This window comes from Bactrocera oleae, chromosome 2, assembly GCF_042242935.1.
Source record: "Bactrocera oleae isolate idBacOlea1 chromosome 2, idBacOlea1, whole genome shotgun sequence".
NCBI classification, from domain to species: Eukaryota; Metazoa; Arthropoda; class Insecta; order Diptera; family Tephritidae; genus Bactrocera; species Bactrocera oleae.
Window position 1 is genome coordinate 56,860,766 of NC_091536.1, and position 20,388 is coordinate 56,881,153.

Consider the following 20,388-nt stretch of genomic DNA (forward strand, 5'->3'; position numbering starts at 1 on the left):
ACGCATACACAGGGCAAATATGCAAAAGCTCTTTTAGTAACAGAAGCACCTGCAACTCTATACCGTTCTCTGCATGAGCAATTCATTTGCTTGTATTTGTGTTTGTGCTGCACTTGTGGTATGGTTTGCTCGTTTCGTCTTTATTATCTTCCCTATCTATGCAAATAAATATGCGGTGACCCAAAATATATATGCACTTCTATCTATCCGAAATAGCAACAATTTATTGCCGTAGTAAGTCATGCCGTCGTGTTAGTGCTTATCCAAAGCATTTCATCACTTGCTGATATTCGTGTCACGCTTACGTTTCTGTAAAGCGTTTTGTTACTTTCTGGAAATGTGCGTACGTTCCTATGTCGACTGACACTATTTTAAAAGTTCATTTATTTTGTTGTTTTTGGGATGATATGTATGGCGTATACGAGTATGTATAAGTAAATACACATTTTTTGTATACATTATATAATATTTGAAAATTTCAAAAAATTTCGCTGCATTTCTCTCCTTTGTTGATTTTATTACGACTTGCTCATGTCGTTGTTAGTTTCACAAATCCTATTAAATTTTTTTCTATAATGATTTTTTTCCTTTATCGTTTTTTATTTGCATTCTTCATTCGATTTTGTAATATTTATAGAGTGTTTGATACTTAAAGCACGTTTCCTTGGTCGCACTGGCACGACATGTGTATAACATGTGGTGTGAAAATAACTTTAATTTCGAAAAAAACCACAACAGTATTTTGTGGTAACAAAAGTTTTACCAGAAAGATTGTATTTTAAATAAAACGTTTTTAAAGGTTTTATTTTATTATTATTTATTATTATAAGAATAAAGTTTGTTGTTGAAATTATTTACCCGGAGATTGAGTGAGAATTCGAAAATAGTTGTAACTTTCTTTGAAATTCTCTGATTTTCCTTACGATAGCTGTTAAATTATGAGTATTTCGACAAATCAATGAAGGGAATAAACTTAAATTTCTTTGTGAAAACTAAAATTATATGAAAATATTCAAAACCCTGGTGCTATTAAAAAATATTTTTTTAAATCTTTATACAAAACATCTTAATGAGTTGAAAAGAGTTCTACTAACAGTTGATCCACTTGTAAATACACCATAATTAAGTTGTGCCACCAGTGGTAATTGTACAGAGTTCAAGTTTATATTTTATTTTATTTTCCAAGTAGACATTCCATACATCGTATATGTACATAATTAAGTCGGGAGAAATTTGGTTTGACGTCACTGATATTTTGAAGTTGCTTTATTACCATGAGCGTGTGACCGCTGATTAAGATCGGAAAATGGTTGGAGAGAGGCAAAAGAAGACTTTGGCAAAAACTCTTTTACATTTTATCTTAACAATTTTTCTCTGCTTTTTAGATTTCCTCATGACAACGATTCGTAAAACACATACAAGTATATGGACATTAAGTTATACCTTAGCGAACAAAATGTTAAACTAAATGCAAATCAAAATCAGCCATGAGAGACCTATCAAAACGAATGTAAGAACATTTGATTTGATCAGAGTTCTGTGAATTAAATTAAAATAATGTCAAATAGTGATATTTAAGTATAAGAAATATCTCTTCTTATCCAAATAGGGAAGAATACATTTTTACTTGTTGTTTCGAATTCGCGACCACTTGCGAAGGAACTGACCGAACGGAGAATAAACATGTTTTAAGGGCTTTTGGCGTTTGGCTTGGGGAGTTTTTGCACAATTGGCTTCAATGAAACGCTACCTCTGTTATTTTTGTTTTCTGAATTCCTTGCTTTGATAAAGCATTGTTTCCTGATGGGTTGAAAGAATGTTTGTTTATATTCAAAGGTCTGTTAATGGTTAGTTAAATTTAAGCGTAACCATACGAGCACAATAGCCACAAGAAGCAGTAATGTCTGAAAACATCGTAAAATTGTATTGGGTAATCATTAAATAAAATAAACTAAGTAGGTTATTAAACGTAATTTTCACATACGAAAAAGATTTGCGCGCTATGGGTTCTGCGTTTTAAACATTGATCAAAAAGATAGACGAGTTGGACTCACAAAAACCAATCGAGTACTGATCGAACAAGTTTTTGCACAGATTTGTGATAACAGATGCGTGGTTGTGTACCAGATACTTTTGGTAGTACCCAAAAAGTAGTTCAAAGTGTCTTAAAACACAACAGGCGAAAAGGTTTTAGTCAGTATTCTGTGAGACTCACATGGAGTTTTTTCAACCACTACCTCGAACAAGGTAAAACAATCAATAAATAATATTGATTTACGTTATTAGATTGATTGGACTTTGAGATCAATGTGCGGCCAAAGACTTTCTGCTCAGCCAAAATTTAATGCATTCGGCAGAATTCAGTTTCTTTAATTTTTTTTTTATAATCGTTTCATGTTGGTTCTGTATAATATTATCATGCCTTCATACTTTCCATGCAAAACTAAACATATTATTTTACAGGATCACCTCATAAAAATAAATAAATTTCAACTCAAATGTGCTCAAATAACACACCACATTTTCTCACCTAAAATATCTGCAGAAGTACCCGAATGAACTTAACATCTTTAAAATATTTTCTACCGTAATTTACTCAAAAACTTGTCCATAAGTAAAATAAAATGTATGCTGTGAATTTAACATGGCCACACGTTGGCTTATAAAGTGCAATTTATTTATTCCATGTAAAAAATGCAAATTAATCTTTCGACAGTTATTTGCTTTTGTACAACTTTACAACGCCTACAAGTTCTTCTGCAAATACACAACGGGTTCGAGTATACATATCTACACGTATTTAAAAATTTTATGCACGCAGGCGCATGTACTTGTATGCCATTTCACTTTAAAAGTTGTCGAATCAAATATCACACTGACCGGCGAGTGTGTGTGTGCACCAATTTTAGAATTTCAATGCTTAATACCTATAAGCCTTTGCGAATATTATTACAGGACGTGACAAAATACATGTTAAAGTGGGTAATATTGAGATTTTATGCCCTGAATAGGGTGTACCAAGTTTGGCACAAAGTTTGTAGCTCCCAGAAGGAGACCCTATTAAACATATATTTAAATGATCAGCAAGATGACCTTAGTCTGTCTGCCTGTCTGGCTAAGATATCGATATGAAATTTTGCAAATGCTTATCTGTCGGCAACACCGATATCGGATCACTATAGCATATGGCTGCCATACAAACTGAATGATCGGAATAAAGTGCTTGTATGAAAAACTTGAAATTTGTATACTCTTGTAACATGTTACCACAGAGTAAACATCGGGCTACAACCACGCTTACTTCCCATATAGCACAATTTTAAATTCCATAAGATTCTAACAATTTCCAGTATGCAAATCAAGCTTAAAAAATTGTAGAATCGGGTCATCATCATTCAAGCCCCTAATTAGGGAATATGATGACCCTATTGCCTGGTGCAAACTTTTTACCGGAAATCTGTGAGATATATTATATTATATTATTGCACTTCGGATTGAGTCTCCTTCTGATAATAGTAAGCCTGTATGACAAGAATGGATTGTCGAGTTAGACCCCATATATCTTATAGAAATACTTTCAAACTTTCGGTTTACTTCACACCGCATATATCGGAAAATATGAAAGCTATCTTACCAAATTAAGCGGATATACATTTTTTTTTTTGCCTAAAATAAAAACCTGTCCTAGCCCTCACGTAACTAATCACAGAATTTTCATGGTATATGAGGTATCTAAACGAAACTCAGGCAGAATTTTATTCTGTTATTAATATGTAATAATGCCGAAAATAGGTAAAATCGGGTCAATGCGACCCATATCTCTATTATACCATATATATCAGTCAATATAAAAGATATCTTAGCAAAATTAACTGAACGTATAATTTTGGATATTCTATAGCTTACACTGTGTGTATTAGATCTATATTTATAAACATGGTTGAAAATATGGTCTCAAGTATACCTCAGCAATGTCAAAATTAATTCAATCAGCACATTCCTTTCTCTGTCCCCTATATCGCCTGTATAACAATTTCTGACTTTACACCTGACAAAATGTGTGATATTTTAATAAAATTAAATGAACAAGTTTTCTTAATAGTTGTGTAAGAATATGAATGAAATTGGTCTAGACCTTGATCCAAACCTTATATCCATTATCAAATGTGTTTTCACACCAACTCATTATATTACATTTAGCCTCTTCAGTTGAGTTTATATCCCATATATCTCGTTTGGAGATGATTTTAATACAATTTTAACTGACGCGAAGTAAAATATTGTAGCGAGCCTAAGACCTACATAAAAGAACTTATTAAAATACCAAAACTGATTGTAATCTATCTACAATTTCGTCAAATAATTAATGCTGAATTCTTTCGCAACGTTTTTATACTCTTGCAACTTGTTGCTACAGAGTATAATAGTTCTATTCACCTAGAGAAGAGGCTCAAGCTGTAACTTGAGATATCTCCAAAAAACTTGGTACACATGTTTCTTGATACAATAGGACAGCTCGTGTTGCAGAAAGGCGTAATCGCACCACTGCCACGCCCATAAAACGTCATTAATCAGAAACAAATAAATTGCCATAACTAGGCTCCTAAAAAAGATTCAAGACTGTTATTTGGTATACAGAATCACATTAAGAAGGGTCATCTACAGTTACATTTTTTTAAGTGGGTGCGGTCCCGCCCCTTACAGGTTTAATGTACATATCTCGAAACCACTAAAGCTATAAGAACAAAATTCACTGAAAACAAATGTTTTTAGCATCTCTATCGACGTGAAATCGGGTGACTACCCCGCCAACTCCCCGATAAATCAAGCACTAAACACTCCGGAGCCATTAAACTCCACCTCTGAGATAGTATGAGATGACTTTATAGGAACCGCGTTTAAAATTAGATAGTGGGCGTGGCACCGACACCTTTAAGGGGAAACCCCATATCTTGAGATCTGCTTAACCGATTTCAACCAAATTCGGTGCATAACATTCTTCTCATATTTATATATTATAGTGCGAAAATGGGCGAAATCGGATAACAACCACGCCTATTTCCCATTTAGCACCATTTTGAATTCCTTCTGATTCTTTCACTTTTCCCTATGCAAATCAAGCAACAACGATTGTATCTTGGTTAAACTTTCCGTGAATAATTCGTTTAAAGTATCCCACCTTGTGACCAAAAATTATCTAAATCGAACTGTTCAAGCCTCTCGGTACTTAATATGTGGACCCCAGTGCCTATAGTTGACTTTTTACCGAAAATATCAGTCAATGTGTAAGATATATAATTGAAATTCATATAATAAAATGAACTCTCTGATTTAACTCCACATGATTGGTGATAATATGTGAGGTACCTTAATGAAACAGTGGGAGGATTTTATTAGTCTGTGGAATGTTAGTAGTATGTGGTATTGGCAAAAATTGATAAAAACGGGTTAATACTACCCCCAACCTCCATATACTACTTACAATACTTTTCGTTATTCTAACCAGTTTTACGCCGAATGTATATTTTTTTCTCAAACGAGTATACCATTTGACTTTGTGAGAATATAAAATGTTCGGTTACATCCGAACTTAGGCCTTCCTTACTTGTTTAGTATTACGTTTTGCCACACCAGCTTTGATCTTTGCAAGCTGCAGGAGTATAAAATGTTCGGTTGTAGCCGAACTTTGTCCTTCCTTACTTGTGATTATTATTATTATTATTAGTATTTTTTTTTTTTTTTTAACGAGATATCTTCACGAAATTTTTCACGGATTATTATTTAAGGCAACAGTTAATATCCGAAGAAATGGAATAGAACGGATTACTAGCATTAAGCTGCCAAAAAAACTGACCAATCAAAAGTAAGGAAAAGCTTAAGAAATGTATATGTGGAGGACATTATATCGTCGGTGCTGCGGAAGTTAACGTTTTTTCTTGTATTCCTTTAAAAATGTTAAACAACATCCCATTCGTTGTGATTATGGTACTTCTATTGAGTTTTTTGATATTCTGAATCAAAACTAGAAATGCTTTCTTCCGCTTAATTGTAACTGTTTTCTCGAGAATTTGCTCATCTGTAAAACTTGCATGATTTATGTGCATTTATTGGGGATTGAATTGCTTGTACCGGAAAAACGTAAATTTAACTATTTATTCGAGCAAGGTAATGCTCAACTTGAATGACAACATATTTTCGCACATATTATACATAGTATACCTATATATACATAAATATACGTATGTACCATAGTAATATAGTAGGGAGAATATAACGTATAATTTGTTTTATTAAATTTTACACGTATATTAAGATTTAACAAGTGTTCTCACTTACTTGCATATAATATACACATACATATGTATGGTACTTGTATATAAGTAGATATTATTTGTATTTTTTCAAATACACATAGACATGTTTTAAATATAAATTTGGTTATTTCATTTCTTTGTTCATTTTTATTAACATATTATCTTTCAGATTTTCATCGAATCTCCTGCCTCTTTGTTACTGACATCAATGTTCCGGAAATTGTTGATTTTCGCGATAATGTCACGTTATCCTGCAGTTATGATATGAGCGGACATACATTGAATTCCGTGAAATGGTATAAGGATAAACTGGAATTTTTCAGGTAAGCGATTGTAAAGTATAAATGTTGAAAACATACAAAAACTAGCAAAAAATTCCTTCAATTGCTGCAGCATTGCTATACCCTACTGCCACCCATGACGTATACGTAACCAAACGTGACGGTAATCTGTAAAATTGCGTAAACTCCTTTATCAATGCACATACACAAGTATATGTGTATACACTTGGCAGAAAAAGTTTGCGTACAATGTAGTATATGTATGAAAATAATAGTGATGAAATATCCGACAGTAACCTATAAACAAAACATAAGGACGAAAGGAAAATCCATTAGAAAAAGTCTGCTTACAAGGTACAACTTTCGTTGTGATTTACGTGAGTACCTGCCGTCGACGGCCTAACCACACGGTGCTCGAAAGCACAGCGTATCAATACATTGCGTTGATCTGCGCCTCAAACAATACGAGCTATTTGCAAGCATTTATTTGGATACCAATTTGCAGTGTGTAATGGGCACCCTGACAACCTTGGTAGGGTTCGAGGTCAGCCTAAAACCTCTTCCATTCTTCTAGTACAAGGTACATAAATCGAATTAAGTTATTCTTCCTACGATTTCTTCTTAAAACTCAATAGGAAGTCGGTTATCCGCAACGTTTAAAAAGTTGCGATAAGGGTTTTGGCATGGAATATACAAGGGTCAAAGGGATGTGAGCTCATTCAGGCAGACTTTTTCTGGCGAGTGTATATGTATATTTATAAGCTTACTACAGCTCCCACAGACACACACACCTTCGTAGCTATACAATAATCATATTGCTGGGCTCCTGCAGCAACACTTGTGACTTGCAACCAACAATTCATTTCTGCTAAAATTTCAAAACTGTTTTCAACTGAAACGTGCGCCAATTTCAGTTAGCGTAAGTCCATGTGTTTACATTAAACTTATTTAGCTAACTTATTCCAACACACAAGTTTAGAAACCGTTTTGAAACTGAGCTACGGCGTGAACATCCCTGATTCTAGTATAAGCCATGTGTTGCATATGATTTACCATATTAGCCGACGAAAATTATAGAATATTATTATATTCAAATAAATTCTTCCATACATTTAAATCACGAAACCTGTAAAAATGTTTGTTGCGTACAAATTGGTTAATTGGTAGGTTGAAATAGGATGCCGTATTTACGCCATCAGCGAGCCCAATGTGTTCCAGATTTGTAACCTATTAAGCCCTGCTTTGCAACCTAGTGGATGGATTAGACATTTCTCATTACCAATTTGAGAAACTATGTACATATATTTGAATGTACAAACATACATACATATGTAGTGTTCATTAGGGTGGAGCGAAAAAATAATTTATTTATTTTGCTTAGCCTGAGGGTAAAATCTGTAGATTATAAAAAAAGAAAAATTTCGTACAAAAAAAATTAAATTTTTAACGTCTAGAGACGGCCCCCACACAATTTTAAAATAAATTTCGAGTTAAAATTTTTTTTGGACGAATTTGGAAAAATTTATCTTTGGTTTAAACTCTTTACATTTATATAAAAATTACCGAATGTGACGGTATTTGACTCAAAATTAATTTTAACGTTTAAGAAAAGCATGTTGTCGTTTAAGACTTTTTTTAAACTCCAATAATGATCACAAAAAAGTTTTTTAAGTTGATAACTTTTAAGGCTAGAAAGAGGACTCTCCACAGCTCACTATTACGAAATAAAAATTTTAACTCGAAACTTTACTTAAAAAGTGAGATGTTACACATTTTATTATTTTCCTAAAATTTTCTTTTTTTATAATCCACAAATTTTACCCTCAGGTTAAGCAAAAAAAAAAAATTTTTTTTTCGAAACTTTACTTAAAAAGTGAGATGTTAAACATTTTATTATTTTCCTAAAATTTTCTTTTTTTATAATCCACAAATTTTACCCGCAAGCTAAGCAAAAAAAAAAAAATTTTTTTTCGCTCCACCTTGGTATACATACATATGTAATTTCATGAATGATAGAAGACTTATCCTTTATAATTCAGTGTGAAGTAAACAAATGTATATGCATCTGTTTGTGCACATACATTTTTATACATATATGAAATATGGATATGGCAGACTTATAATATACATTAGCCTCTAACGAATACGCAAATTTGGGCCAACATATACAATATAGATATGCGCACCTGCTGAGTTATGAAATTTTTGAATGATTGGAAACGAACTGAGACGGAGTAGAATCGGCAGTTTGATTTGCGCACTCCGTCTGTATATGTGGGTTATGATTACATTCCGATTTTCAAACTCCATCGTAAATAACCTGATGAACATATATTTTGCTAGGTTATTCCCTTTAATTGTTTTAATTGCCAGAAATTTCAATTTCTCTAAGGCAGAGTATTTCTGTAAATATTTTTGTTTCAGTTGATCCTAAATAAACGCATTGGATTCAATAATTTAATTTGTGTGAATGATTATGTTTTACTAGAATGTTGCAGATTTGCAACTACATGATACAAAGTCTGAACTATTTCAATAATTGAAAAACAACCGTGATTCTACAATATTAATTTTGAAGTAGTTACCAATACAGAAAGAAGTGATGTGTTAAATTTTTAGTAGCTCATTTTCGAACCAAATATTTTGAAACAATTTTAAACAAAGTGATGCAATAATATACTATTTTTTAGCGGCTGAATATTAACAAAATCCGTGAGCTGCCGACATCGAATACAGGTTGGTTGAAAAGTCTCTGCGCTCGAAATGAAAAATTAAGGTTTTTGGTATGGAATATATTTTTTTATCTCCTTTAACTTCAATACGCATATTACAATGATCCTCCAATAATTTTATGCCATTCCTATATTGACTTTCCGGAAGCTCTGCAAAATATCCGTCTACGGTTGTAATAGCTTCTTCATTCGACAAAAAACGCTTTCCACGAATGAATTGTTTCAGGTCGCTGGTAGCCAATCTGTTGAATTTTGTCATAGTTAAAACAGCTTTGTGAGCAGGTGCATTGTCTTAACCAGGTCTTTTCTCACGAAGTTTTTCATCCAGCTGATCCAAGAGGCTTCAATAAAGAGTTGATTTTTTTACCTTTCTGCAGATAATCAATCAACAAAATTCCTTTTGCATCCCAAAAAATTGATGTCATAACCTTCTTTGCTGATCGTAGTGACTTCACCTGCCTTGGAGCTGAACAACCAGCTTTAGTCCACTGTAAACCTTCTTGTTTCAATTTAGGATCATGGTGGCAGATCCAAGTCTCATTCATAGTTATAAAACGATGTAAGAAATCGGTTTTATTCTGCATAAAAGCTCCAAATTATTATTCAATTAGTTTCAAAAGCATATTTGACTTCCCGTCAACGAAAATTATATTAAAATCATCTTAAAATAAGAAATATGACATAAAGTCAACCGAATAGGCTAAGTTTAATATATTTAGTTGATTTGTAAAACGTCAATTAGAGGATCGGAATTTGTGATATTAGGGATATGAGGCTTGTACGAAGATCTAAATCAATTCCATTCATATTCAGCGCTAAAGCACATAATTTTTAAGAAATATTGACCACCTAAACGGTTTAAAGACAGGTTGGACTAGAGAAATCATTGTATAGGGTATATTGCACAGGTATATTCAAGAACATATTCTCAAGCAATTTTAAATTATTATTATAAAAAATTATGTTTTTGACTTATTTATTTCTTGATTTATCGGCTTTTAGGTAGTTTTTAACACAACCGTTATATGCGGAGTGGGCAGGGATATCATCCGATTTCATTAATTTTTACAGTGTCGGTAGAGGTGCTTAAGGAACATGTCAGTTTTATAGCTTCATACTAATATATGTAAATTGCTAGAGTTAAGGCACAAGTAATGGTATAAACCCTTAAAAAAAAAAAGTTTCAATACGAGAACTTCATTTTGATCGGTCAGTTTGTATGGCAGCTGTAACCTATAGCAATCCGATCTGAACAATTTGTTCGAAGATTATACCGTTGTTTTGGATATATATACAAAACCTTGGTATCGACCGTTCGGTCTGTATGTCAGCTATATGCCATAGAAGTCCAATGTGAACAATTTCTTCAAACAGTGTAGCGTTACATTGGATAGCAATCCATGCAAAATTTTGTGAAAATATCTAGGATATTCAGACGGACAGTAAGACGGACATAGCTAAATCGACTCAGCCCGACGCTGGTCATTTATATATACATTATAGGGTCTTCGACTTTTACTTTTGGTCGTTTCAAACTTCGTGGCAAACTTTATAGACCCTGTTCAGGGTATAAAGTGCAGAAATAGTGTCTCTTATATAAGTTAACTCAGCTCTTAATGGTCGAAGGCGGATCTTGATTTTTAAAGTTCATCGATGCCGAATGTGAGGCCGATGACTGACCTTTTATCAAAAATATTGGCACATTATTGCTTACAAATGAAACTAAGCGCACGTCTATTCGAATACCTGACAATGACTTTGCCTGGTACTAAAATTTGTTTAATAGTCCCCACATATTTAATTTAATTATCAACTCTGTAGTACAATACTATGTATGCCAGATGTTAGGACTTCTACCCAACGCGATGTCAGTGCTGATTTCAATACAAGCTAGTAAAATTTAACGTTGGTTGACTTCCTTTGAGGGAATAAGATCGTTGAAGCAACACATAGAACTCCATGTACCTAAGATTTCTTTAAATTATAGTACATAAATTTATTTATGTGTTGCTGAAGACTTTTCATTTTACTTTAGTCTACTTGTAATTTAAGTGGACAGGAGTATATACGAATTTAACTGAATTCCAGTATCATACTTACCCATTGCATGCTTCTTAATAAATTTATTTTCACTGAATTATTAATGATATATGTACAAAAATTCTATATTTAAACCCAGATACTCACCAATGATGCATCCGGTATATATGAAATTTCCCGTCGCTGGCGTTCAAGTGCAAGATGGCAAGTACTTCTGCAACGAATCGACGTGTCGGGTGGATTTAAGTTTAGTCGGCGCAAAATCAACGGGCACATACGAATGTGAGGTATCTGGTGATGCCCCACACTTTAAGTTGGCGGCAAAAGGGGACAACATGACCGTAGCAGGTGAGAATCCATACGCACGCATACAGTGCTCCTATCGCCACACAAACTCAGCACATACAAAAGTTGACAGAAATTGTATCGACAACTAACGACTGAAAATAAGTAGCAAAATCAGCACGAAAAATCACGCTATATCGTGTAGTTAGCGATACTGTTTTTTTGTTAGAAATCTTAGTTGCTCTAGCGCGATATCCACTTGTGCACGAACTGCTGTTCAATGCAATGCCACTTTCAATTTTTGTATCCTTCTCGCCCTTCTTTTTCGAACGTATTCGCAGCGCTGCCTCAGAGTGACCCGCTGATCGACAGCTTCAATTCAATGTACCGCATGGAAGAACTACTGAGCGCCACTTGCACCTCGGACTACTCAAGTTTGCCCACGCGACTGACATGGTTTATCAACGCCGAACAGGTGAGTAGGGGGTGTCTTAAAATGCGCGCACTTAAAGACATCCTACGTAAAATGTTAAAGTTTATCGGAACTATTTATATCGGTGATATGATTTTTGCGTTCTCTATTATTTCGCTCTAAAAAATACATACTTTCCTATTTCTATTTCCACCTTATATTAACCAATTGTATCATTGCGGTGTCACAAATTGATATTTCTATTTTATTTCTCTTTGTTCTCGCTCCTTGTCGCACCGCACAGGCTTCACTAGGTGAACTTCAACCCAGCATTGACACCAGCATTCCGGCGCACGATTACGTCCTGCGACGCCAAAAGCTTCAGGTGCGCTTTTATTTGAGCGGTCCACGCTTCTATCATGCTGGAAAAAGTCTGGAATTGAAGTGCGTGGCGGAAATTGAAAATTTCCCGGAACTGAAGCGTGAAACGTCATTGACTGCGGCAATCACACACTACGACAATTTGAACAATCAGATGCTGATACATGCCGGTAGTGGAGCGAGTGGTGCTACGACCGGTAAGTATCTTAAATATAGTAAGGGTGGTTATTGTAAAAGCGGTATAACGAAAAGGGAATAAATTGTAAAAGCGATAATAAATTCGAACATATATTCCTGGTTTAGGATTTTATTTCCTTATACATATATGTTTACCTACATTTAGTATAAGTTTGATACTATGGGGTTCATTTATGACGTAGGACTGCCCGAAAATGAGCAAGCCTAAGTAGTAACCACACCCAACTCAAGTTTAATCGTTGTTCCAAAAATATGAAATTTTCTTACCATTAGGTCGAATTTAGTTTTTGATGAAGAAAAATCTATACAAAATGAATTTCGCCTTAGGTTATACTAAGTCTAAAAAATCGTAAAATTTAGAATAAAGTGGTACTACCCCCCATATGTGGTACCACCCCGATCTATTACGAGAACACCAAGGTTGAGTCATATAATATCAACAATAAACAAAAGCGAAAATTCTGGTACCTAAATATGTTTTATTCAGATAACTACATTGGTATTGAATTTGAATAATATAAAGTGAAAGAATCAGATGTTATTTAGAAGTGTGTTCTATGGAAAGAAGGCGTGGTTATCATCTGATTGGACATTTTCACAGTGTGTAATAGGAATATTTGGGTAACTTTACACACCGAATTTGGTTTCAGGCACCGTCCATGCTGCCACGCCCGTTCTTTTTTTATACCTGTTCCGATAAAGCCGTTCTAGATTGTGAAATTTAATACATGTGGCGCATTATTCAGTGAACGAACTAATGCGATGAGATTAACTGTTTTTCATCGATAATGGATTTTAGTCTTTGAATTATTAATTTTTGAAACAGTTTTGGAGATTTGTGAAATGGGTCTATATGATGAGATTATATGAGGATCCATTCCCGGTTTAGGAACCATGACAACTTCAGAAACTTTCCAAAGACTTGGAAAATGTGCTGACTGTTTGATGAATTGAAAAGGCAGGTAGGCTTTAGTAAAGTTTTGTACGGTAACTACTTTCAGACTTCAGCTGTAATTAGATAAAATTCTGGTGCTTTCTTAAATTTAAGCCTTTTAATTTCATTTTTAACTTCACTAATTATGACTACTACTGTAAAGTTTCAGCTAGGTGTTTAGCGAATGCATTACCTTTGTCACAATCACTTCTAGCCCATGTATTACTGCTTTCTTTTAATGACGCAATGTGGCATGTTCCAGAGGGAGTAAGTATTTTTGTTTTTTTGACAGCCATTATTTGCTAAATCACTTATATTATATTTTTCGTTTTAATTTAGCTGTTTCCTTATTAAGGTTGGTTTGGTTCGTTGTCATTTTACGAGAAGTCGTAACTTTCGTTTCCTGGTTAGGGATGTTTTTATTTCTTTAATGATCTTGTACATCTGTCAACTTTTAGCTCTAGTTCGATTATTGGGATTCGTGGACAATTTATATTAGTTTGAAGAACATATATGTTTGAACAAAGTCCATTTCGTATTTTTATACTCTTGCAACTTGTTGCTACAGAGTATAATAGTTTTGTGCACCTAAGGTTATAACTTCAAATTTAGTTCTTTTTTGATGACTGTTTCACTTAGTGTTCAGTATTTTGGGGAATGGTCAGAGTTTAGGTCTAGCCCCTCTTGTATTTCGAGAAAATTTTGAGATGTTTAAATGAAATTTTTTTATCAATGTGACTTGTTAGAGCAATTTATATTTTTTTCTCAATTTTACTTAATGACATCACTTGCTCGGTGTTATGTATCGACTGTGCCATTATTTTTCTAAGTCGAGACTCTTCTGCCGTATTCTCAGTGTCATTACGAAAAGATTTTCACGAATCTCTTTGGGTCTTCCTTACATTTTTTTATATGACCTTAAGAAGTAATAATAGTTATCCTATCTTTGGTATAGTTTGGTTAAATTGAATTGCTTCCTGCAATCTTTCTGCACATTATCAAGTACAGGAGACCAACATAGGGGCCTAATTCCTCCAATACTACGTGTTTTTAAACAAGCCCCCTCTAGTGCTTGTCGACAAGAATCTATGAATTGTTTAACGCGGATTTCTAGGTGGTTTTCATGCTCTGGTCGAAATGGCGGAATCATGTAAATACGCTTTTTTAGTTCCTGCAGTTGCAACTACACGTTCGTTTTCCTATGATTCCTGAATTTTTCCACCCAATCTACATTCTCAATTATGCACTCAATGTAGCGGTGATCTGAAAAGTAGTGTTTCTCAAGTACTCTCCAATGTGTCATTTTATGTACCAGTTCTTCCGACACAAGTATTATGTCTAATACTTCCTGTCGATTTCTAGTTATAAATATTGGCTTACTGCCTTTGTTGCATAACAAAAGCTTAGTTCCTAGTAAATAAATAAAGAGTAACACGTGGGATCCATACTCTTGCTTTCGATCGGGTGGGATATCCTTCTGCTCCACCGCTACTAACTGGATCCGGGGTAGACCTCCCGCACCTTAGCTATTGCCTTTTTATACTTAAGGTATGATTTTATTTGGCCCTAGTACCATGCGGACCTGGCTTACTTAGTAGCACCTCCATCGCCACATTGCCCCATTTCCATTGAGCTCTGCGGATTTTTCTTTCGGGATCTCCCTCATCCAGCACACCAATGATAATGCGATTCCGGGCCACATTAGCAAATGAATTTGCGGGCGTCACGCCCTTGGACTTCGGTCTCTTGCCTGACGGCTAAGCCTCTTTGGAGCGAAGTCAGCTCTTAGACTGAGGGAATCCTCCCAACTAGTCGCCAGTAAGAAGAGATATTCTATGATACTTACGAAGCTACCATTTTTTCCATAACTACGGATTTTCGAAATCCTACAGAGGGCGAAGTGGACAAGGAGGCAGGGATAAGCATCTATAAGGATGGTTCCAAACTACAAGTAGATAACAGAGTGGGCGGCGATGTCTTCTCAGCTAAACTAGATACCTAAATCGCCCTTCGACTTCCAGACCACTTCAGTGTCTTCCAAACGAAGGTGACAGCAATTATCAGCAATTATATTATATACCCGGTAGCTGTGAAGCAGATGAACTAGCCACAGCATGATTTACCCTACAACTAGATTTCGGTAAAGAGGGCATATATATTAATGTCTAGATATTTAATCGAAAAACATGTTATAAACATAGCTGAGTCTCAGTGGAATCAATCCCTGACTTGCTCAACAAGCAGGTAAACGTGGCATGAATGGAATATTTATTACATTTATTTTAAAATTCAAACGGAGTGATAGAAGAACTTGAGAAGGGATACTAAAAGGATACTGTCTAATAAGCAAACATGCCAGTAGATTTGGAAGATCATATAATGACTATTTTAGAAGCTGTCTGGAGGTAGGAGAGAAGGAGACCATTAAACATCTTCTATTCGATTGTAAGGCTCTCTATAGGAAAATAATCTTAGCTATCGGCCAGGGTTTCATAACAACGTCTCGGAGGTTGCACTAATAAAACTTGTTTTACTGATGAAATTCATCAAAAGTACCGAGTGGTTCAGAGAGGAGCCAATAGAGTGAGGAGACTTTGGGCCTCCTAAAGGCCTAGGTGTGTCGAAAGACAGGCACTCTACCTACTTACCTAATCCTAATTCTTAAGCAAAACTGATTAGGGAATCTGACCTCGCTCAAGTTATAGAAACGGTGAGCTAGTCTAGACAGAATAATGTGAAGAGAAAGATTAATAGAACTTGTCGTAGGCTGAAGATAAATCACACCAAAGCGCTGACGGCCAATTATTAAAAGCAGACAGACAATATTTACAGGAAACTGCCAATTGATAGCAGTTAATCTTTCTGACACAAAAATGATTAACCGGTATTAAACTACTGCTAATAGAATAAGTTTGTTGCTAAAGTGTAATTTCGAACAATTTTAGCAAAATGAGTTTTTGTAATGAGTGTTTGTCACAACTCTCGAAAACAGAAATGGTTACAGAGTTGTAACAACTTATATAGTTTTAAATAAGAGCAGTTTAATAGCGTGGTAATCCACCTCAAGTTTCGTAGAAATATTTGCATACTTTATTTGTCGCAAAGAAAGAACGTCAATATTATCAAAATGGAAAATTGAAAAATTAGCTTAGTTCGTTAAGTTTATAAAATATGCATTTTCACCTTTGTCTGCTTCCAGGCATTCATCAACACATCTCTTTTAGCAAAAATGTACCCGTTTTGTTTGCGATATGTTTACTCTTCATTAAGATGCTGCTTTCTTTATGATCTGCCTGCGATATATTTGCAACCAACAAACCACAGAAAATCACCAAGAGACGGCAAATGGAATTAGCGAAGCCAACAACAACTGTTTTAATTTGGCAACAGAGCCAAGCATCGACGAGAGTAACCATGACTGCGTCCACTATATCACATTAGTTAGTTAGATGTAACCAATTATGATGTAAATACAATGAAAAAATGAAGAGAGGTAACTTATAAAAATACATACTACTAAGCAGAATATAAATTTAAATTAAAAATCACAAATGGAGTAAAGCTGAAAACTAAGCATATTGTAGTTATAACGAAAATGATAAGGAAAAGGGTTTGAAATTAATTATGTTTATTATCACATTGTGAAAAAGTTATTATTTTAATGAAAATGTTGATTACTTATACCTTAGTATAAGTTGTCAAAGGTTGAAAGCTATTGTTTCAACGGTAGCTTGTGTTAGAAAGCGCTTACTATACTTAGTTACCCATCGCGTGTGTGCACTCAAAGTGCGCCGGCGTAATGCCAGTGCATTAATACTTGTAATATTCGAAAATTAATTTTAAAAATAACTTTTTACAAATGCTATGTAACAGATTTGCAAATGTTTTGGCATGGGATTTTCACCCTCTTTTCGAAACACGAATGCATTCAAGTAAGGCAGCACTACTAATGTATTGACTATTGTACTTAATCATCACATAAACCAATACATGTAACCACTCACTCAAGAAAGTACACATATTTACAAACATACATGTATATATATTTTTCTAAAAGCAATAATTGTTGTTAATAAGTAAATATATGCATATTTAACTTACTGAGTCCTGTTATCTTAGGAAATTAAAATAATTTCTATAAATGGTTTTTTCACAAATTTTTTATATCATTAATTTTTTGAAAAAGTAATGAAATAATTTACTTATTTACAAGGGTGGTCCAATAAATATCTAGCCCACCAAAAATGAAAGAAAATATGTGATTTATTTCCCCAACATATTCTTCTTTCAGTTCTGTAAACTTGTACAACTTATTTAATTCGTCTGAAAAATACTTTTATGGAGGTATGCACAGTAGGTCCTAGTGACGGAAATAACTTTTTATTGAACTAAGCAATGTTGTCGGTGGAGGTGTCAGCTGGTGAGGAGCTTTTTTGTTCATCGAATGGACTTGTTTTTTTCTTAAATTCAGCGTCGAATCGGTCGAACAAACGTTCAGATGAAGTTCGCTGTTACGTACGTTTGTGAAAACAAAAATTATTAATTTTTTTGTAGTTTTCTTAGTTTATTAATTATATGTAATTAGTTCTAAATTAGCATACTTTTATGACGTGTCATTTGACATATGTATATATGTACATTTTTACTTTTTTATTTAACACAGAAACAAAATTCTCTAAATATTTGAAATCAAAGCATATAATGCATTCCTCCAAATGTTACCAAAGTGTTACCCAATATTTAGACTTAAAACTAAATTTTATATTCGTGTTTCTGCACCGAAAGTTTCACAAAATGTGTAGTCACCCACAATTATACAAATTCACCGTATTAATGTAAATTTTATAAGCAAAAAAATCATTTTGCACCAAAAAATTAATAGTTTGTGAAATTAAAAAACAAAATATGGGATAGATAGAAAACTCTGGAATTTAGAATTTCCTTTGCTGAAAACCCTTGACCCTTTTTGAGCTCTGTATAATAAATTATATAATTTTATGTTTGGATTTAGCAGAATTATATTTTATACTCATGCAGAATTCAAAGTAGCTCAGCTGTAGCAGTTTTTTAAGGAGGAGAAATTGAAATAAAATTTTTTCTATTAATCGAAGCCGTATAAAATTTACCGGTTGAATTTTTCTTTATAAACAAATCCGTTGACTTTTATCTTATCATTATTTTCGCAGCAAAGGGTTTTCAATCTAATTGTATCCAAAAATTATATAAAATCCGTAAAGTTAACTAAAAATTTTCAAAATTATGGTTCACCAGCGAGCTGTTGTAAATATAAAATTTTAAAAATCTAAAATTAGAACACATTAATTAATAAGTAAATGGTATAATTTAATAACAAGAAGACACACTCTACCAATGTTAACTTATGGCGATGAAATGTGGAAATGACTTTTAGACAACATAAAAATTTATCAGTGGTGCAATTATACATATTTAAAAATAGAAAGAAAGAAATTAAGAAAATAAATATAAAGATCAAAAAATAAAAACTAAGATAAAAACTGCATGAAACTGAAAAATACCAAATCTGTAAAATAATATTTAGGCTAATAATCTAAGCATATAAGAATAAGTGAAAATGAATTAAATTCAAACACAAAATGCCAAAAGTACTAAATAAGACAAAAATCAACTTTTCTGAGAGCCTCATATACCAAATGAGCTAATAAAAAGGTAGCAAAGACAAACTCGGCAAAAAGTAATGCAAATGATAGAAAAAGTATAGCTGGGGAGCGTTGCCTATCTGTCTCATAAAGACATGTGGATATAAACAGTTAAGTGAAGAAAAAAAAACACATTAGTATAGTTATAAGATTATTATTATATGTAATTTTTATTTGAATGAGTATTAACATTAAATTTAGTTAAAATTTTTTTCAGATGTAAAATATTAATTGAGTAAGAGAAAATAAACGAAAAACTGAAACTAACAAACCAATTGTTTTTCATTTATCCAATCAACAAACCGAGTAAGTTTTATTTGCACTTCACATGCCAATTATACATACTTATATTTATATATTATATATATCGAATGCGGCGGAGGAACCTCAGGAACCCTTTAGTACCTGCGCGAAATAAAGTACTAAAGTTAACGTAAGGGTATGCCCTTCATGTTATGGTGGTAAGCAGATTCTAAGCTCATGCGTAAATCGAGTTACGATCATATGATTATAGATATACTCGTATACGCCGATTAAATAGTATAGATTGATTAAAGTACTAAGTGAGAAAAGTTAAGACCCATTTTTATTCACTAGACCACTATTGCTAACTCTAAAGTGTCCCGGAAACGGCTACTACGGAAGATAACGTAACAAAAGTCCACGATCTCATTTTGGCATACCACCGATGTAAGGTACTCTAGATAATTGTAATTATATGCATCTCAAATGACCGAGTGAGCCATGAGAAAGATATCTGCATTGTGTGTCTCGTTTGATCACTCCGGAGAACAACCGAAAATGAAAAACCACTTAAAAGCTTGACGATAACACAAACCGAAGGCGTTTCTGTGTCGTTTCGTGACTATAGATGAAACATGGATCCACTGGTACCATCAAAGACCATGTAACAGTCAAAACAGTGGACTTATGTACATACAGATAACCTGCCCTGAAGTAGGTTAAAATTTTGCTAGTCACAAGATTAATTAATGATGATCTTCTGTTTATTAAACACTTAGTCCATAAAAAACCAACATTGCTGCGCATATCACTCGCATAGTTTCCTACCCACAGTTGATATCAGTTGTTTAGCTCCACCTTTATATCGTATTTCTTTAATTCCAGTTTTA

At 33.7% G+C, this 20,388-nt stretch overlaps 1 protein-coding gene across 4 annotated transcripts in view; it reads left to right on the plus strand.

The window, feature by feature from the left end:
- Nucleotides 1–19,507, plus strand: part of beat-Va (beaten path Va) — a 32,112-nt gene extending 12,605 nt beyond the window's left edge. For 3 of the 4 annotated variants that reach the window (XM_070113221.1, XM_070113220.1, XM_014240532.3), the window contains 5 exons: nucleotides 6,484–6,637; nucleotides 11,507–11,715; nucleotides 11,994–12,127; nucleotides 12,369–12,642; nucleotides 16,777–19,507. In XM_070113221.1, the coding sequence (XP_069969322.1) occupies nucleotides 6,484–6,637; nucleotides 11,507–11,715; nucleotides 11,994–12,127; nucleotides 12,369–12,642; nucleotides 16,777–16,865 (860 nt within the window). In that variant the 3' untranslated portion in view covers nucleotides 16,866–19,507. The remainder of the gene's footprint in view (nucleotides 1–6,483; nucleotides 6,638–11,506; nucleotides 11,716–11,993; nucleotides 12,128–12,368; nucleotides 12,643–16,776) is intronic. The other variant, XR_004975523.2, reaches the window with a different exon arrangement.
- Nucleotides 19,508–20,388: the final 881 nt, after the last annotated feature.